The sequence below is a fragment of the Podarcis melisellensis genome (assembly GCF_964234715.1).
Source record: "Podarcis melisellensis genome assembly, chromosome: 12".
In the NCBI taxonomy this organism is placed as follows: Eukaryota; Metazoa; Chordata; class Lepidosauria; order Squamata; family Lacertidae; genus Podarcis; species Podarcis melisellensis.
Genome location: NC_138544.1, coordinates 9078144 through 9105961, shown reverse-complemented (window position 1 = coordinate 9105961; position 27818 = coordinate 9078144). Strand labels below are relative to the sequence as shown.

Here is a 27818-nt window from a genome sequence, read left to right as displayed (position 1 = left end):
TGGGAAACTGTATCCAGCTAGGGGCAGGGTCCTTAATAACCAAGTCACTGACAGGTGGGCAGGGAATTTCAAAGAAAGGAACCAATAGTGCTGTCTACGTGAGCTCACAATGCTTCGTTTATAGCCTGGTTTGAATTCAAGCCAGAGATACAAAGGAACAATGGCCCTGCAAAGGAAGAATTGTGAGCACACTCCCCTTATTTGTCATCCTTTTTGCCATAGCTTCTGCTTAAGCTGAGTTTCCTGAATTACAGAGGATTGGACTCCCTTAAAACTCCAAATCCTACAATTGTATTATTCTAGTTGCTGCTTGAACTTGCCCTTGCCTGACATCATATACAACATCAGACCAGGGGAAGGTGGCCGTGGTTTTGCTCCAAAAAAACTGGTAGGTTAAGCTTTGAAGCCTGGCAGATCTAACTAGACCAGAAACTCCTGCAGCCAATCGGAAGCCGCATCGGCCGTTCAGGTTCCAAAGAATGTTTGCAAACCAGAACAGTCACTTCCGGGTTTGCGGTGTTCGGGAGCCAAAACGTTCAAGTCGCAAGGTGTTCGTGAACCAAGGTACAAATGTACGAGCATTTACTCTTTTAAGTAAAAAAAATGCCATTGGGCACACACATTCACAAGTCCTCACGCACACTTAAAAGTAGTTCTTAGGATCCTGACCAGTATGTAAACTTATTAAAACATGTGGACGGATTACAAACAGAATCAATCTTATCCATTTAAGTTAACAGTTCAACAAGGACTTTGCAGGTAGCATTTTCAAAGTGAGTTCTATTTAAAATATGCCTTCCACCACCACGACGTGGCGTCTTCACTCCAAAGAAAAGGTGCAGGTGTAAAAGTTGGAAGCATTCAGAGAACTAGAGGAACATTAAGGCAGCCTTTTGGTGCAACACAGACGTACCAAAAAGAAAACAAGAACAAAAATCGCATATTTCATGGGCCAGAAACTGAAGAAGCTGCCTCATCCGGAGTCAGACCCACAGTGCAGCTAGCTCAGTACTGAACACAATGACTGGCAACATCTCTCTGGGGCTTCAAGTCCTACCAGGAGATGAATCTGGTACCTCTTGCGTCCAAAGTACATGTTCTGCCATGAAGCTATGACCAGCCCAACTTCCTTCTGCAACTGGAGAGCCAGTGACAAATGTGCTAACCAGAAAACTGAAGGCCAATTCCATCCTACGCCAAAATATTTCAAGGTTGGGTTCCCAAGGTTGCTCAAACAGACTGTTCACCACCACCCCTGCCCCAAATATCTTTTTTAAAAAAAAAACTGTAAAAAGAAGGAAATGGGGCACATAACATCACAGGAAACTAGCCAATCAGTTTGGGGGCACAGCAGGCTTTGTCTTCATACAATAATAATAGCTTTCCCCTGAGCTCAGTCCTTAAGACTATATGATAAGTGTGCTTTTACAGTGGGCTCATTAAGTACACCTGGATGCACCTTTTATGACTCTTTGTTGCTAGCTTCAGCCTTGCGCTGGCTCAGAAAATGGCGCTCAAGATTGATGGTCACCTCCCTTTGGAGGTTCCTGCTGCTGTTTTTCCCCGCTGTGTGGATCCACAGGTGCTGAAGAACTTGCTGGGCGGTGTAGCGCTTCTGGGGGTCAATCACAAGGAGTCTGCTGATCAGGTCCTTTGCAGCTGTCGGAGGCAAGAACAAAGCAGTGAGTGTGAGGTTGTTTGGAACAAACTGGAGAAATGGGGTGACAAGTTAACAGTCAGTATATAATAATAATAATAATTTGTACCCCGCCCATCTGGCTGGGTCTCCCCAGCCACTCTGGGCAGCTTCCAACAAAGATTAAAAATACATAAAAATGTCACACATTAAAAACTTCCCTAAACAGGGCTGCCTTCAGATGTCTTCTAAATGTCAGGTAGTTGTTTATTTCTTTGACATTTGATGGGAGGGCGTTCCACAAGGCGGGCGCCACTACCAAGAAGGCCCTCTGCCTGGTTCCCTGTAGCTTTGCTTCTCGCAGTGAGGGAACAGCCAGAAGGCCCTTGGCGCTGGACCTCAGTGTCCAGGCAGAACGATGGGGGTGGAGACTAGTAGGTCTAATTCAGGGATCCCCAAACTCGGCCCTCCAGATGTTTTGGGATGACAACTCCCATTATCCCTAGCTAACAGGACCAGTGGTCAGGGATGATGGGAGTTGTAGTCCCAAAACAGCTGGAGGGCCGAGTTTGGGGATGCCTGGTCTAATTCATCAGAATATTCAACAGATACAGTGGCTACAAACTCTACCACACCGAGTGAGACTTGTAGGCAGATCATGGGAGAGGTTTTTGCTGTCCGTGGCAATGTTAAGAGTAGTTCTCAAGGCAATTTTAATAACAGCATTTTCTTATCAGATCTAACCAAACTCATAATGCTAAAATTTAATGGTATGTGCCAAAAAGACCAATGAAACTAAATTCTGCAGTTCTCGAGAAAGACTGATGCCAACAACATAAATCACAGAATTGTCCAACACACGCAGTCCTGGCTATCAACTCCCCAGTCTGTTTTTAGGAAACTTACCAGCTGAAATGTTGTCCCAGTATGGTGAGAGAAATTCATAATGCCCAAGTTGTATGATTCGAAACAGCTCCTCTTGATCTCTTTCATGACTCCGGAAGGGGGGGAATCCACAAAGCAAAATATAGAGTATAATGCCAGTAGCCCACATGTCCACTTCTAGTCCATAGCCTAGGGGAGCAGAAAGATAAATCCAGAATCTTTAACATATGCAACTAGTTTATAAGGAACAGCCGCTTTCATTAAAAATGTAAATGAAATATTGGAGTAAAATGAAAAATCTCTTTTCAAACGGCACAGAGATTATACTCATGCAGTGCACATACATGCCTAGTTAGACGTAAGTTACGTTGGTCTTCAATGGGACTTACTCAAATGTAAGGGTGCATTATTGTCAGTGACTGGGCAGAGGATGAATGGTGGAGTCTGCTTCCCATTCCTGACCCTTCCAGGGAGGAGGAAGAGGAAGACAGTATAGATTTACAACAGGGGGTTGAGGGAGGTGGCAGCTTAGATGAGGGGGAAAGTTAGGAAATTGTGGGAGAGCCATAGCAACACCAGGCTGACACGTTGTCATTAGAAACCATTCCAGACCCTCCATCTCCCAGAACCCAGCGAGCCTTGAAAGTAGGAGAGCAAAGAGCTCAAAGACAGAGGGCACATAGCAACACCCATAGAGGAGGTGATGAAGATGACGAATGAGGAAATGGAAGAGAAGGGGGGTGGAGATTCACTTGGGACAACGCCATTATCCAAGAGGCTGGATTCTATAGCCTCTCTCTGTAAAGACTGAAATAAAAAAGGACGGTAAGAAACTTTTCCTTGTCTTTATACTTTCCTGGGAAACCAGCCGGGAGCCGCTGACACATCCTGACAATACTAGTGCAGTCTGTGTGCTCCTTAATCATTTTAAACTTGGGATTCCCCATTAAACTTTCTCTAGCTTTTCTATCATCTCCCATTCCCAGAACAGCACCAATAACCTATTCTTTAGTAAAAGGTGAAAGATTTATATGATCTGAAGAGAAACCAGAGTATAGCACCAATAACCTATTCTATAAGTAAACATGCACAAAAGTTGTGTGCAAAGAATCTGCTGGTGCTATATTGCAAGATTCACTAACACCAACACCACCTTTAGCAGAGAAATAGGATGTGCAGGGAATCATAGTAAGAATAAGCAGCAGTTTTTAAAGCTCTCTTTTTCCCAAATCACATTAGGATGATGGAGCAGTGAGGGTGCTGTCACTTCAGGGGGGGGGGGGGAATCCAGTGACTGCATTCTTCCAAGATGCAATCCACCCTGGATTTTGCTAGAAACCAAGGAAGGTACGACTTGCTTCAGGTTTCTACCCTTTCTTAGAACATCACAACCTAAGCTTTCATGCTACAAAGTCAAGAGGGAAAATTGCCCCACAGCTTACAGAGCAGTGGTTTTCAAGCAGATTTTCAAAAGAAACCCACTACGGCCTGTCCATCAATTCTAACACTATTAAGGAACTGAATATGGAGAAGTGGGATACGTAAAAAGAAGCTGGTGGTGATCCCAATATCCTAGAGTATGTTTATCTGCCCTGAACAAGCTCTCATCCAGAAGACAGCAAACTGTTGGAAAAAATAATAATGAGAAGCCCAATTATATTTCTTATTCAATACTGCATGTAACAAATATTTGAATAATAGGACAATGCACTAGGTTACTTGGAGCGTATTAAAAGAGTTAAACTTCATATTCACCAGTCTCAGCCAGTATTTCAGGAGCAACGTAAGTTGGAGTTCCACACACGGTGAATATGGGTTTGGTCACCTGTTTTGCAAGGCCAAAATCTGCTAGTTTCAATGTGGTAGTTTTGTCTGGATTACGCTGGACCTGTGCAGAAACAACAAAAATTCAGAACAATCTGCACCTTAAGAATATAAGAAAACGAATAACTTTCGCCTTAACACAAACCTAACATGGACTTTCCAAATGAAGAGCAGCATTTATTTCTATAGCACATGCAGGTGGGAAAAAGCACATCAAATATAGCTGGCTGTCACTTGTGAGCTTTCCCTTGCCACACACTGCGATGTCATGAAGTGGTTATAAATATCTTTGCTGGTTCAGGAAAAGTCCACAGATACAATTCCTCCCTGCCTGTTTATTATTATTGTAAACACTGACCCTGTAGTTTAAGCTAGCAACTATACTTCATCAGGCCTTTCCAAGTGGTGGTTTTAGTACCCTGGACAGTGTTCTGGAGCAATGATCACAGCTTAGTCCTAAGTGGTAAAGCTTTGTATATGAAAAGGTCCCAGATTTAGCCTCTGGACTCCAGATAAAAAGCATATTGAGGAAAACATCTCCCTAGGATTCTGCGGAGATTAATTTCAGTCAGAGTAGGCTATAATGAGCTGCTAGATGGATCATTTGTAGAAGACAGGTCCTTGTAACTGTTATAAGAATTTTAACGTCTTATATATAAAATAGATGTTCATAAATGTACCAAGCAAACACATACAAATATGTAAACCAGATGTCTGAAACCCACAGAGAAGTCCTGAAACCATTTTCTCTCACACAAAATGACCTCAAATATTTCTCTGCAAGGTCAAAGGAAATGGGAAATCTCACCATTGTCTCTTTCACAAATCCTGTCTTAAGGGCACATTTAAGATATGAATAGGGTGTGAGCCTGTGCCCTGGATTCAGGAACTGAGTAACAAAAGAGGGGCCAAAACCCAGATAATGCAATCAGTTAACCTGCCAAACAATAGATAAACAATGCACTCAGATTTCTGTTGTAGATCGCCTTTTCTGTGACGTAGCTATGATGTATCGGGGGTGGTGGTCTTGGGCTACACCCCTTCTGTGATGTATGTATGATGTTTCTGGGGGTGGTGTTGGACTCCAGGGCGGGCAATTAAAAATGTCTATATAAGGGCTTGCATGCATGGCTTGGGGTTCCTCCTCCTCTCTCCTGCGCGTGGTGGAGCACCCTGTTGCAACAGTTAATGGAGATCATGCTAACTAGCTGCTTTGCTTCTCAATATTCTCTGGTTGGTCTCGTGTTATTTTCTCCTACCGACAGAGAACCTACAAAAGGACTCTATATGGGCTCTTGGGTATCCCATAAGGGAAAAGGACCAGTTTTTTTTACTTATATCATAACTATATCTCAAATGACAGAATTATATTCCAAATTACGGTATGAATTTATGTGTGAGTCTTTACAGTAACTTGGTTAGCAGGTCATTAGTGATTTCAGGGAAAGAACAAGTGCCCACAGCTGCACGCTTCAAATCTTTGCATTTCTCTATGCTGTATCTCTTTACAACACAAGATGGCAATACTACATTATTATTTCAAAACATTTGCAGGAACTAGACTCCCTCTATATTCCCAGGCCTGCATAAAACCAATGGAACAGCACAAAGCCTTGTTAATACTGTGGTACCTCGGGTTACATACGCTTCAGGTTACATACGCTTCAGGTTACAGACTCCGCTAACCCAGAAATATTACCTCGGGTTAAGAACTTTGCTTCAGGATGAGAACAGAAATCGTGCTCTGGCGGCACGGTAGCAGCAGGAGGCCCCATTAGCTAAAGTGGTGCTTCAGGTTAAGAACAGTTTCAGGTTAAGAACAGACCTCCAGAACGAATTAAGTTCTTAACCCAAGGTAACCACTGTATTCTTTTCTCTATAACTGCTTAAGCTTCTATTAGCACCTAGGCATAATCACCATTTCCAAGCTTGCTATTGTCAAAGAAACTGAAGTGTGCTTATGTAATGCAAATTAATCTCAAGTGTGGAAGGTGGTGCATTCTCCTTCCTTGGAGGATTTTAAGCAGAGGTGGCCATCTGTCCTGGATGTTTTAGTTGAGATTCCTGCATTGCAGGGACTTTAACGAGCAAATATATTCATATAATGGAGAGCAGAATACAGGCATATGCCTCATCAGAAACAACTGGTTCTACTTGTCCACCTCTATCCACATATCCATGCCCACTCCCATCATGGTTGGACCTCAAATACCTTGGCCTTCCCAGTTCCACACCAAGGGTGCTTTTACTGGGATGAGGCAGGCTGCTGGTGGTGATTGTTGCCTCCTGTCTTCCTTTTCCTGGTCCCCAACCGCACATCCATTTTCACAGCTAATCACTAGAAAGGCCCCACCACCTCAATTTACCTATGTGGCTGTTTCCAGCTACAAAATCTAGCAGCGGGGAGGGAGACGCCAGCCTAGACGAGAGCTGGAGACTACCAGAATCTGCCTGCTCTGCCTCCTGTCACAACAAACAGTTAAATCAACACTTCTTACTCAGATGCATCAAGTATGTGTTTTGGATGGGGGACGTTCAGGTTTCTGGTTCGCTAGGAAGGTTTTCTGTCCGAGGGAGGCTATAAATCTGCTATTTATTGTTTTAGCTTCCTTGAATTTTCAAGCCTGGGTACAGAAAATCAATCTCAGAGAAAGGGGGTGGAAGAAGAAGTACGGCTGCGAGTTTGAGAGGAGATATGTGGGAGGAAAAGAGATGTAATCACTGAACTTCAGTATCACAGACTAAAAAGAAAGAGACAAAAACAAATGAGGTGCCAGTACATAAGGTATCTGTTCTAGTCAGTATATTTTTCCTTGCAAGTGCGAGTTATTCTCTTATGAAACCTGTGGATTTTCCGTTAAAGAACACAAGCAAAGCCAGGGAGCCACACAAAAGCTGTTTAATGTGCCTCTTTACCTTTAAGTTAAACCTTTAAATGCCATCAAGAGCCTTCTAGTGGTTCCCTCACTGCAAGAAGTATCGCTACAGGGAGGGCCTTCTCGGTGGTGGTGCCCACCTTGTGGAACGCCCACCCATCAGATGTCAAGGAGATGAATAACTGCATAAGTTTTAGAAGACATCTGATGGCAGCCCTGTATAGGGAAGCTTTTTAATGTATAATGTTTGATGTTTCTATATACAGTGGAACCTCTACTTACCACCATAATCCGTTCCGGCGGCCCGTCCTTTAGGCGAAACGGGTCGCTGGTAGAAGCGCCGTTGTGCGCATGCGCCTGTATCGCGGCAAACCTGGTACTTACTTCCGGGTTGCCGCGGTCACAACTTGGATCGGGCCCAAGTAGAGGCGGTCGTAAGTCGAGGTTCTACTGTATGTTGGAAGCCGCCCAGAGTGACCGGGGCAACCCAGTCAGATGGGCAGGGTACAAACAATAAAATTGATGTTGTTAATCTTGTTGTTATTTAAACTTCCATGCTGCCCTTCATCAGAGGATGGCAGGGTGATTTACAATATAAGAACACAAAAATATGTAATATGGTAACAAACAAAAACTGTATCCCCAGCATCTAGTATTGCTAGGCAAGACCTAGAATAATGTGCTCTGATGGAGGCTTCACATTATAGGGCCTGAAGACTTAAGAATTTCCCCATATGTGGACAAACTAGAGAGAACCAAGGCCGGTCAGAAGGTCCATGCAGCATATACCCATATCAAACAGGTATTTATAGCAAGCTTGTAAAAAGCCACTTGCCTGAATAACAGAGAAAGGTACAAGTTACCTACAGATGTCACAGAGGACGTTTTGTATACTGAAAGAGGGTTGATTATTGTTAATTTTCAAGGTGTCACTATAGCTGACACTAATTAGCAACAGACGCATGGATAGGCAGGCCAGTAACGGTTTTGTGGGATAGTAGTTTTTGTGGACTTATTTGCAAGGGTGGTTTATAAGCACTGCACGTTGCATTTTTAGTACCATAACTCTGAGTCCAAAATGGTGTCAGTTGTGTCCCAAGCAAGGATATTAGAAGTTATTCCGCGTCTCTCATTCCAGAAATAGCATCTTAACGTTCACACCCTACAGTGTATATCCATTACCTGAAAATTAGTATTTCTGTCCAAAAAGAGCATACACAACAAGTAAAACCCCTCAGTTTTATTATTATTATTATTATTATTATTATTATTATTATTGATTGCTTGATTGAATTTATATACCACCCTAGACCCAGAGGTCTCAGGGCAGTTCACAGAACAAAATCAGAATATAATACCACAAAATATATAATCAAAATAAAAACAACAACCCCATAAACCCCACCCCGCCCCCCTCCCAGCACATTTCCCAATACTTACCAGAAGATTTTCTGGCTTAAGATCTCTGTGGACAATGTTCTTGCCATGAATATAGACGAGAGCTTCGCACAGATCAGTTATCATGAGAGCAGCATCACGTTCCGTGAATTTCACACTCTCGATTATGGCATCAAACAGGTCCCCACCGGGAACGTACTCCAAGATTAGGTATATTTCTGCATCGGTTTCAAATACTTCAATCAAACTGACAATGTTTGGGTGGGAAAGGCTCTTTATGATCAGTATTTCATTTTCAAGCATGTCTTCCTTTCCTTTCAGCTTGGACTTATCGATGATTTTCATAGCATAGTTCTGATTAGTGCTGCGGTGATGACACTCCATCACAACGGCAAAGTTCCCGTCTCCAATGGTTCTGCCAATCTCATAGCTCTTCTCCACATCTGCTCTGCTTGAGACATCATGTCTCAGCTTTGCGTCACTGGCCCTACGCGTCTTGTTAATCTCTTTGATGACTTTATGTTCTTCCTCCTTTTCATGCCTAATCAGTTCACCCTCACTATGACCTACTTTCTCTTCTCCTCCATTACCTTCCTCCTTCGGTTTCCGTACCTCTTCCCTATTCCCCTGAATCTTCAATGGTTTTTCAGTATCTGTCCGAGAACCCTTGATCAACCAACAGCTTTGGTTCACTCTAGAACATTTTCGGTGCTCCTTCTTCAGTTCATAGGCATCTCCTACTATGGTACGCTGACTTTCGATGGGCTTCATCTTTCCCAGTTCTTCGTCATGATTCTTATGGCTTTCCAGAGTTTGCTCTCTGTCAATGCTCCTTTTTTGCTTCTCCGAGTCTTTTTTGGCATGGCTGAGAGGGGCTGCCCAGGTACTTTGACAAGCAACATCGTTCCATGTAATTTTGCCCTCTTCCGCTGAGCTTTCTGACAATTTCCTGCAATTTCTCAATTTCACTGGCCTTTCTACATGGTATCTCTGGCAGGTTCTCATACTCAAGTCCCTGCTCTCAAATGGAAGATCAGTCTGCCTTTCCTTCTGCAATTTTTGCCTGAGTTCCCTTTCTCTTTGGCACTTCTCACACCTCACTATCACGTCCGAACTCTTTTCTGCTTCACTTTCAAGGCATTTCTCTTGGTTAAAATATCTCTCGCATTCCCTCGCTTTTCTAGATGGCTTTGCATCTTGCTCTTCATTCCAGTTGTCTCTGACCCACCTCTTTTTGGTCCTCACCTTCTCCTCTTGCCTGACCTTGGTCTGAACTTTCACTTCATGCCTATTAATTAGTTTAGGAGATATGGCATCCAGACAGTTCTTGGCAGCTATGGGCTCAAGGCTCTTTTCCAGTTTGGAAGACTTTTCATACAGCCTGTTTTTGGGTTTCTGAGTTTGTTCCCAGTTTTGTGTGGTTCCAGTACGGGGTGCATAGGGGTTGTCAGGGAAAAGCTCTTGGATTGCCGCCTCCAGGTTCTTTGGGGTGAGCTGTTCCTTTCCCATAGCTATAAAGGCATCGCCTTCTCTAAAAAAGTCAGAAACACTTCGGATTTCCCTTCCCTTCAAATTATACAGTTTTCTCACGCGGTCATTCTTCCAGCGTGGAAACCCAAGGGCTTCTGAGATGTCAGCGATCAGTTGTTCAAATGTCTGGACAGATCGGCGATTTAGGAGCAGCGTTATCTTCCTCACTGTGTGCCCACAAGGTTTTACGACAGTGACAATCCTCGGCTTCACTGGGCTGTTCTCGGAATGAATTGTGTGGAAACCAGTCCGGGAATTAATAAATGGGGAACTGAAACAGTTTGTACCAAAGATTGGCTTCCCAAAACTTCCACGGCCAATTGGTGGGCAAGTGCCTTGTAGTCTCCGCTCCGTTATGCAGTTTAAAGAGTGGTCAAAAAATCCTCGAGGTTCTGCAAAAGAAAAGAAAGCCATTCAACTTTTGTTCCCCACGAACTTCTAGTGAACATTTTCTGCAAGTTGGGTGGGCCTAATACACAAAAACTAAGACACTCAGACCAAAGAGCAGCTAACTGTTAACTGATCCCTATTAGCATATTCATATCACTTAACATGTCCCTTTATATCAGGAATACATTTGTCCAGTTTGGAACCCCAATTTTCAAGGGAGATATTGACGTGTCTTGTCTCGCACCAAAAATAGACTGTGAGGCATTTGAATGGAACAGAGAGATCCCAAATATGTATTAGAAAGCCAATGGTGTGAATTTAAAGTCTATTTCCAAGTGTTTGTGCCATGTTGAGCTTGGTGGTTTTTTTGGCTAACTTTCATTGGAATATTTTCTGGTGGAGAAAAACACACTATAAAGCAAAGTACCATAGATCTGAACAAACAAAAGCTGTCCACGGAGGACTTTTGGAACACTTGTAAGTTAAAACCCAGTGGCCACAACACGGCAACTGGAAGTTTAGGGAAACAAAACAAGTAAACGTACACACATTTCAGGACCCTGTTCTACTTTTAAGGCTATTGGGGGAGGCAGCCCTCGAGACCTGCTGATTTTTCCCCAGCAGCCTACATCAATATAGAAAAGATATTTCTCCCAAGAAAAGGAGTCAATTCAAACAAAGCATCCGCTCCCAAAATAAAAGGCAGGAAGGGAATTCAAACTCTTCTAAAATAGAAACCAGCATGTTTTTGGATTTCAAAGAATGTCATCTCTAACTCAGAAGTTCTTATAGACAAGGTCACTGCAAATATCACAATCCCCTCTATGGAAACAACGCAAAGAAAAGTGATAAAGCCATTTTTATACCACAGCATGACTTTGGTGCTGCAATAAAAATACAACTTAGTCATTCTGGCCTATGATTTATAAAAGTGCTATTTTTCTAGAAAAAGAGGTGCTGGAAATCCCTTGTTCTTTTATAATGGCAATGGCACCCACCTGAGAGGGGCCGGAACTGAGTTTCAGCAAGTTCTGGCTGGAAAAAAACCCCGGCTATAACCGTATAGAGTAGTTCTTCCAACTCCAGAGATACTATAGTTGTAAAGTTAGGACCTGGACCTGGACCAACTGATTGCTTCCAGTGATTTCTCTCCTTTCCTAATCTAGTGGAAACTCTTGCCCTCCCACAGTCAACAGGCTAGCTACATATACAACTGAAACACCCATTATTTGAGCTGGAAGCACCGAGTGCCTCTGAAACCCCAGTCTTCAATAACCTTTGACAACGTCCTAAGTCAAGAGCATCTTTACATTGAACCTTAATGGACAAGACAGCTTGACCTCAATGGAAAGAGAGAGGATTGGTCAACTGGAATATGCTGGCATCCATGAGACTGATCTCTCTGGGTATCAGGCTGGGCCTTATACAGCAAAGAGTCCTATTCAGAGCTTACCAAACCCCACAATGGCTTTCCCAAAAAGATATGAAGCACAGGCAATGCTGCCCATGTGCTACCCACTCAGAGATCACATGTGGTCCTGCCCTAAAATTACAGAGCTTGGGGCAGAGACTGTCAGCCGTTTTAATATATCTCAGATAAATATCTGAGGTCCAAGGACATCAATATTCTTGTGAAATTATGTTCCAACCCTATGGAACCTGATGGAGGGACAAAAGGCCATTATGGTGGATAAGCATTCCGGCACTGGAAAAAACAATCATCCTCTTCAATTGTGCAGTGATCAGAGAATATGACCACCCTAGCTCCATACAAGAACGTAACTTTTCAAAAATGGAAACAGGAAGGGAAATTCTTAGATATATGATATGTTTATGTAAGGTTGCATAAAAGGAGTTCTGTTAAATTGTGATTGCCAACTGAGGGTCCCCAAACCTCTTATTTCAGTATATTAAAAATGTAAATTCTAAAAAGTGAGGCTGTGAAGGACTATGCAATTGGTCAAACCTGCCAGACAGGTCTTTTTTGTTATTTTTTTTTAAAAAGTGGGCAAGTACAAGAGACTTGTTGGAGACCCTTCTGGCAGGGAGAACAATTTGGAAATTGGCTGTTGAATGTGCAAACTTAGTGTCTGTTTGAAAGAATCAGTTTAGTTAAATTAAGATGAGAGAAAAAGGTGGACTGCTTTATGCAATGATCCTATAGGAGCTTGTGGTTTCACTTGGAATTTGAAGAGGAAGCAGTGAATTTAGGGCATTTGCTTGTGTTAAGTGGTATATATATTCCCCTATGCTCAACCTGTATAAATGTGTATATAAATCACCAACACAAACGCCACAAACACTAGCAAGTCTCCCCCAGTGACCTCGTTCCAAGGGAATAGGACCTGCGTACACTGTGCCCCTTGAGTTCTCATCATTTGGAGAACTGGGACCCATGCAAAATATTATGAACCCAGCTGTATACTGGTATGTCAGCATTAGTCCTGATCAGAATAGACTCCCATTTAAAAGGGCTAAGGACAAAGGTTTAAGAACATTGCCCATGGAGGTAATGCTACATTTTCACAATAGCACACACACAAAAACCAGTAGCCTCTTTGTTTGTAAAGTTATATCTGAGAGTTTCTGTAATGCCTGGAGACGTTTGAAGCCAGGGAAGTCTGTGTAATTTTGCTTGAGAGATACATTGACTGATTTAATAAATAAATAAATTGAATGTAAGTTGTTGAACACACTGCTCTACAGGGAGGGTGAGATTTTACTGTCACTCATAAATCATTGCCCCTACATATAACTAAAAGAATAAATGGTGTCAAGCAGCAAAACCAAGGGAATAGATGATGCAAAATCAGAAAATTCAAGCCAATCCATGTGTGTGTTTTACATTGGCTGCAAAATTTTGCTTCTCTTCTCAAATGAACTTTGTTAGTGTAGTGTACTGTGTATGTTTTTTGTTGAGGGGGATACATGCAAAAAACCTAAGAATTCGTGAACATGGTTCTCAAAGGAGGAATACTTTATCCCTCACAGCCTAGGCATAACACCCATATTTGAATTACATAGGTAAAGGTAAAGGTACCCCTGCCCATATGGGCCAGTCGTGTCCGACTCTAGGGTTGTGCGCCCATCCCACTTAAGAGGCCAGGGGCCAGCGCTGTCCAGAGATACTTCCGGGTCACGTGGCCAGCGTGACGAAGCTGCTCTGGCGAGCCAGCACCAGTGCAGCACATGAAAACGCCGTTTACCTTCCTGCTATAAAGCGGTACCTATTTATCTACTTGCACTTAAGGGTGCTTTCGAACTGCTAGGTGGGCAGGAGCTGGGACTGAAAGACAGGAGCTCACCCCGCCGTGGGGATTCGAACTGCCAACCATACAATCGGCAAGTCCTAGGCACTGAGGTTTTACCCACACGCCACCCGCGTCCCGGGTTTGAATTACATACCCCAACTTTAATATGTGCTAAGTCAATGCATGAACCCTCTTCAGATGTTCAGTGTGGTCTGAACAAAAGTGCATGGGTTGCAGAAGAGGAATGTGGCACCAAGACTCCACCTCACACCTAAGCATGTACATTTAAAAAACTGAAGAGAACCTGTGAGCCCACAAGGAAATGCAAGTAGGGACCTCTATACACAATTGGGAGCTTTGACTTTCACCAAGTTCCCAATTACACAGAGAAGTCCGAATGTACAGTCTTAGGGGTGAAGCTTCTTCATCCTGCATGTTCATTGTACGTATGTTAAAAGGTCCCAGAGAGGGCCTTATATTGAGGCCAAAAATGTCAGTTAACCTAGGCTTGACAACGTTTCTCACAAAGAGTATAAAAAGTTTGAAAGACATACCCAACAGACAGAGGAAGCCCTACAAACAGGAAGACACTCTGGGCATTGACTGCATGACTTTCCTGAATCACTTGAGACTCCTGCTCAAATACACGCAAAAATTCTACCGGTACTGGGGTGCCATCGGGGGGACCAGGGAGGCCGAGGCACCCCAAAAAATTCAAGCGGGGGGCAGGTCCCGCACAGCTGTGTAGTCTCCGTCAGGCCCTCCCACAGTGGTCCCCATCGGGCCTTCCTTGTGGCCACAACAGACCCTGACCACACATGTGCAACAAGCCCCCCCAAAAGTTGGATGGAACCCAATGCGTGTGCTAGGGCACAAGGATAACTATTTTGAGCCAGACATGCCATTTTGTTTTTGAAACAGTGAAGCCAGTTCTTTATATTCCTGCTCCAATTCATTGAAGGTGGGGTCAGGGGAAGAGAGGCTTTGTTAGATTTTGAGGTGGGGAGGGGGGATTTCTATTACTAATAGTTTCTCAAGTAGAAAAACCCTTCAAAACACATTCTTATTATGCAGAAGGCCTTTGAAAGAGCATAGCTACCAAAAACGACGTTTGAATTTATATCACGTGATCCATTGTTTATTTCATTATTATGCAAAAGACCTTTCATTGGCTAATTTACAAGGCTGATGACTAAATTGCAACTGCCTTTGATTCTTGCCCCTTCCCCAACTAAAGTCAGTGCATTAATCCCAACGATACTAAAATTATAGTACACAAAGGTATGCACTGTGACAGACCCACAAATCACTGCATACAAGTATGTGTAAAAGCAGGCTAAAGGAAGGACACACTGGCATCTGTATGCCTCAGCTGAGCACAGTTCAGAGCAGCCCTTTGTACGACATGGCTCCCTTGCGTAAACGTACACAGGTTTGCAATGCGCAAGTAGCCATTATCTGTAAGGTGTAACTTGAGTCTTTTAGAACTGTATTGACTTCGATCTCTTGTTCCTTAAAGTAAATTATTCACAACGGCAACTTGCAAGGCCAATGTACACTGTGTGTGCACGAGACTGTACAGAAAGGGGGAGCAAAGAAGGCAGGAGACTACACAGCAAGTGTATTGAATTAGTCAGGTGGAAACAAAATGTGACCACAGGCATCCTTTTACAGCACGTGAATTTCACACTGGCATTGTTTACCGGCACCTTAGAAATGGAATCCTGCCTTCTCAGCCTAGGTTAGCAAGCAGAAATAAAAGCCAGCAATGAGGGATTTAAGGAAGCAAAAATTAAGGTTTTAATTTTTTAAATTTAATATAAAATTATTAAAATTGAGGGAAATGCAGACAGGAGCAAATCTGAGAGCTCAAATATACTTTTATCCATCTAAGAATGCCCTATTTATTATATAGATACAGAATTAGTATCTATGATGCAGTGGCTTATGAACACAACTAAGACATCAAGATTTCACGCAGTGTTGGGCTTCCCACCTAACCCCCGTTTTCCAAGATCAAATTTAAGATAGAGACTTCCCTGCACGTATTTTACTTACCTAAGCTAACCATTCTGCAATGGATAAATCCAGATTTGTCCAGGATCTGGAAGGAGGGGGAAACCATCTGTGTTGAGAGCTTGAGAGGTTGCTAGTCTAACCTGAGACTAACTCCTGTCTGAAGAAGAGTTCAATGTAACCTGAACCTGCCAAAACAGTTCAATTCACTGCTTCAGTCTTCTCTCTTGTAGCTCTGTACCAATTTAATGCTGGGTGTCAATCAAATTTAAGAAACCGGAGCAGACCAGAGAGTTGCATCCACTTCCTTAACTGTGATTAAAGCAGAAGGTGGAAGCGCATCTGCTCTAACTGTGGTTAAGGCTGCCCAAGGGCAAATGCAGATGTACCAATTTGCCACATGGCTAATGCTGGAGAGCAAAACCCCATCCTTAGCCTTCCCCTCTGTCCTGTATATTTCAGCAGACATCTCCTCGGTCTGCAATAAAGTCTAGACTACATTTACGTTTTATGTTATTATTGAAACAGGAAAGCAAAACTGAATGTTACAAATGCTAGACATAAGCAAATATTTAAACCTTTCAACACACACACACACCATGTGCAACACTAATCTGAAATATCAATCAATCAATCTTTATTACGGTCCAGAGACCCTACAAATCAATACACAGTTCATACAGCCTACATCCAGGTTAAACAAGCATTTTGTTTAGAATATAGGGCTCATTTGTTTTTGCAACCACTGATAAAAACTTTGCCACTGCTAATGTTCTAGCATTTGCCCACCACAATGAAGCCAAGCCAGTTATGGAATGTGCAGCCTTAACATTATCTCATGGAACATAGCGGGTTGGGCCAACAAACTAGGGGATGAGCCATTCCATGAATATATAACAGGTTTTGACATAATCTGAAATATTATTAAACTTCTAATCTGAAAACCTGGTTCTTTAAAGCCAACTCTACTCACAAGACTCTATAGTTCAGGGAATATACCTCCTCTGCTCTTTTATCATGTGTTATGGATCGCTAATGCGGATGACCAGTTTACAAGTGGTTAACCCCCAAGCCTTGAGCACTATTCAGAATGCAAGTGAGGCAGGGGAAAAACTCACATGACCAAGCAAATTCCATGGTTGCCAGATTGCTTGTTTTGGCCACAAGCTTGCTGCGTAACCAGTATAGCTCAAAATCCTTGTTTAAGAATCTTAGGATGGAAATTTGATCTGCACAGTTAGTGAGCATGTGATTCTGCTGCCCATTCAAGATTTCTTGTTAAGAGAGTCCCAACTACAGTACATCACCCTTAAGAGACCAAAGCAAGGCATTCTTGTAATACCTGCTGAGAACTGAAGTGTAACTCCCAAAATAATTTTGTATCTAAGTGGACTAAGTGGTTACATAGTGGAGATACAGATCAAACACTGCTAACAAGGCAGCTTACAAAGGGAAATCAATGTTATGCATTAACTTGCAAAGCGGTCTTAATACTCCCCCACATCTATCAGCTGCTTATGCACTGAACAAGACCGACTTAATTTTATACGACAGGACAAGTAATTGATCATTTCTGCAGGGGGAACAGGTTTTATCTCGATCCATAGGGACAGTCTGAATAAAAACATCTGCTAATATTGAAAACAGGCTTTAATGTTAACATATTTTTACACAAAAAGAACGCATTTGTTAAAACAGGAATATTCATATTATAAGAAAACTATAGATTGTGCCTTCTACCCAAACAGATGACGTTTTCCAGTTTTAAGGCCTTTTCAGTGGCAGCCCCCCAACGATGGAATGCGCCCCATAGCAAAGTTCCCCAACTGTTGCCTTCTTAGCACTAAGCTAAGATTCTTCTGTTCTCCAGGGTCTTTTAAGAACTGGATTCTGAAGTTCCCATGATACAGCTGGCAGTTTTGATGTACACATTTCATGGGTGTTCTTCGCCAGATTTAGGATAGTGAAAGTGGTTTGCACACACAAGGCACCAAGCCAAGGGAGTACATAGAATCATAGAATCATAGAGTTGGAAGAGACCACAAGGGCAATCGAGTCCAACCCCCTGCCAAGCAGAAAACACCATCAGAGCACTCCTGACATATGGTTGTCAAGCCTCTGCTTAAAGACCTCCAAAGAAGGAGACTCCACCACACTCCTTGGCAGCAAATTCCACTGTCAAACAGCTCTTACTGTCAGGAAGTTATTCCTAATGTTTAGGTGGAATCTTCTTTCTTGTAGTTTGGATCCATTGCTCCGTGTCCACTTCTCTGGAGCAGCAGAAAACAACCTTTCTCCCTCCTCTATGTGACATCCTTTTATATATTTGAACATGGCTATCATATCACCCCTTAACCTCCTCTTCTCCAGGCTAAACATGCCCAGCTCCCTTAGCCGTTCCTCATAAGGCATCGTTTCCAGGCCTTTGACCATTTTGGTTGCCCTCCTCTGGACACGTTCAAGTTTGTCAGTGTCCTTCTTGAACTGTGGTGCCCAGAACTGGACACAGTACTCCAGGAGAGGTCTGACCAGAGCAGAATACAGTGGCACTATTACTTCCCTTGATCTAGATGCTATACTCCTATTGATGCAGCCCAGAATTGCATTGGCTTTTTTAGCTGCTGCGTCACACTGTTGGCTCATGTCAAGTTTGTGGTCAACCAAGACTCCTTGATCATTTTCACATGTACTGCTCTCAAGCCAGGTGTCACCCATCTTATATTTGTGCCTCTCATTTTTTTGCCCAAGTGCAATACTTTACATTTCTCCCTGTTAAAATTCATCTTGTTTGTTTTGGCCCAGTTCTCTAATCTGTCAAGGTCGTTTTGAAGTGTGATCCTGTCCTCTGGGGTGTTAGCCACCCCTCCCAGTTTGGTGTCATCTGCAAATTTGATCAGGATGCCCTTGAGTCCATCATCTAAGTCATTGATAAAGATGTTGAATAAGACCGGGCCCAAGACAGAACCCTGTGGCACCCCACTAGTCACTCTTCTCCAGGATGAAGAGGAACCATTGATGAGCACCCTTTGGGTTCGGTCAGTCAGCCAGTTACAAATCCACTGAGTGGTAGCATAGTCAAGACCGCATTTTACCAGCTTCTTTACAAGAATATCATGGGGCACCTTGTCAAATGCCTTGCTGAAATATAATACAATACAATAAAACAACAACAACAACACCTATATTTATTCTGGGGTACCTATTGATATGATCATTTTTAAAAGCAACTGGACCAAAAGGAATTGTTGTGAAAATAAGAAATATGGGGGGGGGGGCAGAACGCGCCAAATTTTGTCTGCTCAGGACGCCGTATTACCAAAGTCTGTCCCTGCAGGGGTTTTCAGTTCTGTGCTGTACACAGTATTATACTGAGCTTGTTTTATTGTGCTGGGTTTGTATCTCTCTCTTAACTTTGTGGTTTTATTGTTGCTAGACCTCAGAACTCTGCAAATAAGCTGCTTGAGTGACAGATCATTTTCACAAGGATTACTGAAAGCCTCCTTTATGCGTAAAGGTAATTGCTCGCATTAGCGCCATAATTGGACTAAATAAAATTATACTAGGAACAGAAGGAAGTCAGGAAATGTTCTATTTTAATTTACAGTGAAGCAAACTATTCCTAGGTAAGATAAACAACTTTCAGACACCATAGACTGTATATAATTCAATAAACTATTTAAGTAATGGGAACACAGGAAGCCTGCCTTGAGTCAGACTGCCTCTCTGGCTTTGGTTTTTTTTTGTTAAACAGGAGCAGGTTCTAAGTGAGTCTGTTCAACCCCCTGCATTGTTCTATGGCTAATTACATTTAAAGGGTGATATAGACCACCCCTCAAGGGATACAAAAATTATTCAGAGATCACAAATGTTAAGTAAGGGATGAGGGGGCTAAGTGGTATAATCTTGCTCTTGTGACGCCAGAGGCAGTCAGGTTGTGATTTTATTTTTATTTTATTTTACTGACATCCATAATTTTCTATTACGTGGGTGGCAGTCAGCAAGAAACAAACACAAAGTCTGTTGCGTTAAAATGCCCAGGTTAAGCAAAATGCAGAGAACCAACGGGCCCCAATTGCTGTGCCAATAGCACATTCTAGCAATCACATTCATTCCTCGGTGTTTGCAGAATATGCACAAGCCCTTTCTTCATATTTATTTATACCTTTAATCGCAAGGTATGGGGAAAGACCCCATAACGGAGAACATATTGTGCATGCAATACATTTGGTTTCTGTCATCTCCAGGTAGGGTGGAGAAAGACAAGATGCTGGGGTTGGTACTAGAGATCATTCTAAACCTAGTACCTGTTTGGCCTACCTCTGCACATCCAAGATGGTGGCCAAGCCACCACTATTTATTCTGAAAGCTTTCCCCCACTTTTTTTTTCCAGCCCTTGTAAACAAGGTCAGATGCTAGTTAAAGCACAGTTATTTTCGAATAGGGTGCATGGGATGCTCCTTCTGGGGTAGTTTGTCCAACTTTGGTCATCACCCTGCACTCAGCTCTTACCTGTGGCTCTTAAAAGCTGTCAGCATGTGACAGTGGTCACATCCTGGGAATGGCTTCCACTGGCCAGCTAAACCAGGTGAGGGTAGCCGATGGGTCTCAAACCCTTGGTGAGTCAGGGACTTTCCCTGCATGCAAAGACAGGCTCTGGAGAATGAATAGACCAAGTGGGTTCAATGGTCAAGAAGGTGGTTTCTGCACGTTATAGAGGAAAGTGAGGGGCAGATGTGGCTCATCAACCTGGGAAGGGAGTCCATCTAGGAGAAGGAAAACTCTGATCCTAAGCCTCCGCTGTCTTGTGGGATATATTTGCGGGGAGGAGAAGAGGCTAAGGAGCTACTAACACAGAGAGAAGCCAACAACAAATTTTGGAATAACAGATCATGTAAAAAAGCCATCTGCAAACTGATCTACTACAACTTCTTTTTCTTCAGATTTCCCTCTGTCTGCCTCAACAAATCTCAAGCACCCTCCTACTCAATCCATTATGAGTGAATTGCCATTCCTTGCATAGCTTTTTCGAGAACAAAAAAAGGAATGTGTTGGTATATTTGAAAAGGCAAGTACCTTGCTGAGAGAGAGAGAGAGAGAGAGAGAGAGAGAGAGAGGTGAAAACAGTGGCAACTCCCCCCATCAAAAGCAGGACACAAAGTAAATATTCAGGCTTGTAGCTAGAAATTGAGTTGACTGGGTGATCTTACTTCAGTGCAAAACAGCAAGGGTAATGTCTTTTATTTAAAGGTAATAAAACATTTTAATTCAAAACCACTTCAAACCATTGCTAATCATCCCAGTCTTTACACATGCATCAGAAACAGCCAGGAACAATGGGGTGGGCAACTGCCTTGAGTGTCTGGTCATTTGTTCTTCCAGAAACATAAGAACAAGACACTCCCCCCCCCCTGAAATCAAAAGGAAGAGGCCTAAACCACCTCTAAGCTAGGGGTGAAACCCCAATGCTTTCCACCCCTTCGAGCTACAACTGAAGCTCATTATACATTCGCAAAAGTGGATCATTCTAAGATTCTGATACGTTTGTGGACTCTAATCCACAAAAACTTATGCCATACAACAGTTCTTCTTGGTTGTTAATTGAACTGTCTCAAGAGAAAGGAGTCTACATAGACTCCGTCTGACTGAACCAGAATCCTTCTTCCTGTCCCACCTGCCAATTTCTTCTTCCATTTGTTCTAACCATAGTTTGAAGTGTTGATTGATAAGGCAGCTATGGTCAGCTCCCAAGTCCAAGCCTTGGTTTACACTGCTATTTCAGACCATGGTTTCAAATTGCGTTTTGAAGACTAACGCTAATTACTGTTTGCCCAATTTAGCTATTATGGCGTTGTTTAAAGAAAACCCAGAAATGAGGGGGGAGCACCAAACCATTATTACCTTAATGGATCATAACATAGACCCTGAATACAGCCACATATCTCTCTTGTGGTGAGGAACCCATCCCTTGCAAATTGGCACTATACTTAAATTTTAACATGACACCAAAGTAAATTTCCATTGTTCCTCTTATTACTAAGTACACATTTCTTGTATGGACTGAAAGAGAAGTGGATAGCTTTTAGAAAGGAGATGCCTTTCTAAAAAGGGAGCATTTTCCCCCTTTAACTCATAGCTCTGAAGTCAAGAGCAAAAATATTCGCACAGCATAAACACCATATTAAAAGGAAGCATATTAACTGTTCACATTGTTTTTTTCATGGTGACATCTATCGAATAATGAAAAAGTTATGCATTTCTTTATGAAGTGTTCGACGGAAATAAAAGACTCATGTTAACTATCCGCCCACTGCACTAACACAATCCATGCAGCTTGATTCTTTAATGTTCAGGCATCTATTTATAATATTTTAAGCTTCCACCCTCTCCCTACGTCACAGTATCGAGCTTAGCATGTATACATCATACGCACAAGTTGCTAAGGGGCAGCTGGCTCTAAAAAAGAGATTACTTTTCAACTTTTGGAGGACTATGGCAGAAACGAAAAGACAACGCTGTCAGTGTTGAGAGATCCAGGCAGAAGTTCTGCAGGCTAAATGCTCTCAGACTGCACATCAAAGCGCCTTCCCCTCTTTGTGGAATGCTTTCCCTTTGGTCCCTGTGTACTCCTTTCCAGTCATTCAACATTTAAAACCTAGGCAACCTGAAAGCGAAAGCCAAAACTAACAACCTAAGCTTCTTCCAAGGGCAGATATGCATGACTGACAAAATACACAGCTGGAGCTCTAGCACCTTCACAAAGTCTGCTGTTTGCTTGTTTCTCAAGCAACTAGAGCACATTCATTTTATGCGGAGTGGAAATATGCCCCCTTGCCCCCCAAAATGACTGTAGAGTCCCAAACCTGTTCTCGTTTAAGTACAGTATGGCATTTTCTGTTCTCATTTGAAGCTACTGAATTTTAGAATCATGCTTTAAAAACATAAAAACGATTATTTTCAGTGGAATTGAAACCAGTGTTAGAAATATGAAAACTGGGAGCTAAATGGCACCTTAAACCTTAAACCTAGGTTATGGGCGCAACAAAGGAATGTCTAGGCACACATTTTAATATCAAAAATATAAATCTGAAAATGAATGAACTGCAGCTAAAATATTATGTTCATTTTCCACATAGTCTAGTCCTTCCCCTGCCCACGCCCTTAATATTCTTAAGAGGGTCTCTTCTCCAGTCTTCAGAGTAACTAGAAGTGGGAAGGCAGAAAAAGGTCCTCCTTTCCTTCCACTCTGCAGTTTTAATCTGAAATCTTAGCCATGGTACTGTGCGCAGAGCTCAGAAACTGCTTGTGCTAATTCTCTGTCGCAAAATGCACCTAGAACAATGGGAGTTTCAAATACTGATTGAAACATCAAGATATCCTTGATTTTCTCTATAACGCTGAAACAACTTGGATTTTTGAAAGGTTTGGTTGTTTTTCCAATCCACCAAATTCCTGCAAATTGAATGACACCTGTCTGAGTTTAATCAAAAGTCTTCGCTTTGTTCTTTCTTAACAAAAAAGGATGGATAGCAGTATGCACTCAACCAACAGTATACACAAACCAGATTCTATTTTACCTACAATAAATTATTTGCTCATTTGCTAAAAGGGTTGTTAACATGAACTCCCATCACAGGCCATGGGAATGTGTACCATGACAACAAGCCAAAACAACTTTTTTAAAAAGTTGTTTTTCATAAGTGTTTTTTTATAGAACACATCAATACAGTGGTCCAATTCTCATATCACACTAAAACATACAGTCGTTTGCAAATTCACATTAAAATGTATTTAAAAACTATGTGTTCGCCCACCCTGCTGAAAAGTTCTCACTCTGCTCTTCTCCCAAAACCTGGCTTGTGATGTCTGAACCCTGGCTCATGGTTTTTTTCTCTTCAAACTACAAGCAGTAAACCAAGAACAAACTGTTGGTTACCAGTCATGGTTTGCTTATAGAGAAACAAACCATGAGTCAAGGTTTAGATATCACAAGAAGTCGGAGTGTCTGCTTCTTGGTGACACAGCAAGAAGGGAGGACTAGAGCGAGAACTTCTGAGCAGCATTTACTAGCACAAGGCACATTCATATTAAAATAATAACTTTAAACTGTAGTTTAATGTGACATGCGAACTGAGCCAAGAGTCCCTGGTTCAGATTTGCCACACACAAAAAGGAGTTTTAATACAGCTGTTGAATTCGAAACTAGGCAAATGAGAATACTGTGATGCTTTTCATTGAATGCAAACTTAACTAAAAAAAAAGTCTCTGAAACAATATTCACCTCGTTCTCCAACCGCAATTATTTCACCCTCCACAGCCATAGCCGACTTCAAGATTCTCTAATTAAATATTTTCCAAGTTTTGAAAAGGAAGATATACAAACGTTTGGCGAAAGTAACTCATTAAGAAGCACAAAGCTGAACGCAACCAACATCATCAATATCCATTTTAACATGCAACCAGCTGGAAGCGACATAAAAAGGACCAGCCTCTTAACCACTTTGCTGATAGATGCATGAGATATATCCATCCCCCACACACAAACTACATTCACTATCCTGCAAAGATGGAGAACGAGGCCTGCATTTCTGACAGAAACAGTCCCTGCCCTTCACAACATGAGAACAACTTTGTCACCAAGGCATGACCTTCTAATGCGAAATAAACTCTAGGACAGAGCAGGGTCCTGCAGCAAGCTCTGATTCGTGCCTCTCCCAGCCTACACCTACTTAGTAAGGTTGAATATTCCCAAACAAAGGGTCCTCATTGATTCACACTTTGCAGAAGGGCCATCGCTTAGTAACAGAGCATCTGCTTGGCATGTAGAAGGTCAGTCACTGTAGACAGGGCCTACCAGTGTAGCTAGGTAGATCATGGCAGTTCTTATCAAGATGGGGCAAGTAACGTAGTTTGGAGGGGAAGAGCTTTCTGGCTTCAACAAGTCTTAGAAAGTTTACCTGTGCCTATCACATGGAAGCAGAATAAGCAGCAGGTAGAGAAACAGTGACCCAAAAAAACAGCAGCCACATAGTCTACTTATGCGTTTTAATTTTTTATAAAGCAGGAAAACATATAAAGGATCTCCATAACACTTAATTTGTGTAAAGCGACTCCTGAGAGTGGAATCTGGCGCAACAAGAGATGTGGCTTTCTGGAACTGGCCAAGACTCATCTGGTCTGGCAAAAATCCCAGCAGGTGGCGCTACCCCTATTGGCCATTAAGTCACCAAGGGACCACAAAGTCCATTTTCTGCCCATGCTTACTTACTCTCCTAATTTTGACAACTACTGTAACTGATCACCACTAACAGCCACCTGGGGAAGAAAGTCAGAGTTATGAACTGACATGCTTTCAAGAATCAGGGAGCACTGGGAGGGCTCTTTTGTTCCTCCTATCCCAGGGTACTAGAGATCCCAAGACCAAAAAGATACAAAACTTTTTTCCAACACCCATCCCAGCCAATGAAAGGAAGTGGACGTTTAGTTCACATCACAATTTGCTGTTGTTGCTGCTGTTTTGCAACTGCACAATACTTTTCACGGGCATTAAATGGAGAAATGGCAGCATGTCAGTGCGCTCACTTCTTGCTAGCACAGGAGTCAACTTGTGGGGGCCAAGGCTGCCCCCCCCAAGTTGATGGGCATTGCCATTCAAATAGTGTGTGAGTGCTGCATCAATTATGCCCCAACCCCCAATACTCTATTCAAGCTGACACTCCTGCTAGCTAGCTATCCCATGTTGGGCAAAAATATTTGTCTACTGGAGGGAGTTGAACTATATGACCCTTGTGGGTCCTTCTAACTCTACGATTCTCTGATTCTGTTAACTACAGTGGTACCTCGGGTTACAGACGCTTCAGGTTACAGACTCCGCTAACCCAGAAATAGTACCTCAGGTTAAGAACTTTGCTTCAGGATGAGAACAGAAATTGTGCAGCAGCAGCACAGCAGAAGTGGGAGGCCCCATTAGCTAAAGTGGTACCTCAGGTTAAGAACAGTTTCAGGTTAAGAACGGACCTCCGGAACGAATTAAGTTCTTAACCCGAGGTACCACTGTATTGTGGTACCTCCTGCATTGAAACAAGCTCTGCCCAGGATAGAAACCAGTGGATACCCAGCTAAGCATTGCCTTTTCAGGAGACGATTCTCCCAAGGACTCAGAAGACAGCCTTACATACCCTCTGGATCTTTTCTCACCAGCAGATCTACCAGGTATTCCCCCACCTGCTGAAGCCGAGGATCCTCTTTTTTAAAAAAACCTCCACCAAGCACCCCCCCCCAGGTTAATCACCTGAGGTAACACAGAATGAGGGCAGATAAATGTGGGGGCGTCAGTAAGGATATGATATGGGGGGTTAGGGGGTAAAGGGTAGGAGGTGGGAGTAGGGGTGGGGTAGGGAGTAGAGGGGAGGAGGAGGGTGGGGTAGGGTTAGGAGGAGGGGATGGGCAGGTGGGGGGTAGGAGGAGGGGTGGGGTAGGGAGTAGAGGGTAGGAGGAGGGGTGGGGTAGGGAGTAGAGGGGAGGAGGAGGGTGGGGTAGGGTTAGGAGGAGGGGTGGGCAGGTGGGGGTAGGAGGAGGGGTGGGGTAGGGTCAGTGGCGTAGTGTGGGGGGTGCAGGGGGGGCCGGCCGCACCGGGCGCAACATCTGGGGGTTAGGGTTAGGGGGCGCAAATCCACAGGTTAGGGGGCACAAATCCACGGGTTAGGGGGCACAAATTACTTGCCTTGCCCTGGGTGCTGACAACCCATGCTACGCCACTGGGTAGGGTGAGGGTAGAGGGTAAGAGGGGGTGGAGGTAGGGGTAGGGGTGGGGTAGGACGGCAGTGGAGGTAGGATGGGGGTAGAGGGTAGGAAGAGGGGTGGGGTAAGGGACAGGGTGCGGGTAGAGGGCAGAGGAGGGCTGTAGGCTGGGTAGAGAGTAGGGGGGTAGAGTGGGGTCTCCAAGGGATCCTGCGCGGGCGGGCGGGCGAGGCTTTCCCACGTTTCCCCTCGTCACGTTTCCCTCTCCCGTCTCAAGTTGGGGCAGCGAAACTCCCGCCCAGGGGAGCGCGCGAAGAACTCACGCAGCAGATATAAAGCCGGGAGAGGGGGAGGCTGGCAGAGGAAACGGGGAGCGCGGGGGTCCCACAGGGAGGCAAAGGGGTCGCCCCCGCTGCCGTGCTGAGGAAACGGGGCGCGGGGCTTTTTTTCCCGCGGCGCAAAGCGGGCACCACTCACCGGGATGGTGTCGGGCGCAGGGGCAGCCGCAGGAGGGCGCCGGCCCGGCGGCGGGGCGCAAGGGGGGCGGCGGCGCGGCGGCAGGCATGGTCCCCGCTGCGCTGGGTCCCTCCGTCTCTCCTCCTCCTCCGCCTCCGTCTCCTCGCGCTCTGGCGGCAGACGCGGGCACGAGATGGCGAGGCGGCGCTTCTTCCGCCCAGAGGGCTGCGCCGTTCCCCGCGGAGGCGGCGCCCCGCCCGGCGGCGTCGGTTTCCCGGGAGGCCGCCTGGCTGCCTCCCGCCGCTCTGCCTTCGACGCCCGGCTCCGAAATCTCACCCAGCCTCTCGCTGTCGCCACCCAACAGGTGAAGCTTTCCTCCTCTGGCATTGCCTGGAAAAGCTGCCCTTCTGAACCTGTTGAATGTCTGCCTGCACACACACAGATTGCGGCAGCGCTCCAAGGCACTCAGGATAAGCTCCGTCGGCAGAGCAGGAGACTCTTAATCTCCAGGTCGTGGGTTCGAGTCCCACGGTGGACAAGAAATTCCTACACTGCAGGAGGTCGGTGTTTCCCAAACTTGGGTCTCCGGCTGCTTGGGGACTACAACTCCCATCATCCCTAGCTATCAGAAGCAGTGGTCAGGCATGATGGGAATTGACAGCGGGAGACTCGAGTTTGGGAAGCCCTGATGACTCTACAATTCTATGAATGTGCCCAAGTTAGACTGTGAATGTAACCAATGACGAATAATTTCGAGCAATAGGGTTGCTGCCGTTTCCTTCCCGTTCCTGTCGTTTGGGTCCTCAACAGCTTGTGTGG

At 44.0% G+C, this 27818-nt stretch overlaps 1 protein-coding gene across 2 annotated transcripts; it reads right to left on the bottom strand.

Annotated features, from left to right (window-relative positions):
- Positions 1 to 434: 434 nt before the first annotated feature.
- On the bottom strand, positions 435 to 27123 carry DCLK3 (doublecortin like kinase 3). Of its 2 annotated transcripts, none has more exons than XM_081931051.1 (5): positions 27021 to 27123; positions 8662 to 10541; positions 4277 to 4409; positions 2543 to 2710; positions 435 to 1659 (listed from the first exon to the last, which is right to left on the bottom strand). In XM_081931051.1, the coding sequence occupies exons 1-5, from the start codon at positions 27106 to 27108 to the stop codon at positions 1463 to 1465; spliced, it is 2466 nt and encodes an 821-aa protein (XP_081787177.1). In that variant the 5' UTR covers positions 27109 to 27123; the 3' UTR covers positions 435 to 1462. The 2 variants fall into 2 exon arrangements, with proteins under 2 accessions (XP_081787177.1, XP_081787178.1); XM_081931052.1 differs by lacking the exon at positions 27021 to 27123 and adding an exon at positions 15849 to 15876.
- Positions 27124 to 27818: the final 695 nt, after the last annotated feature.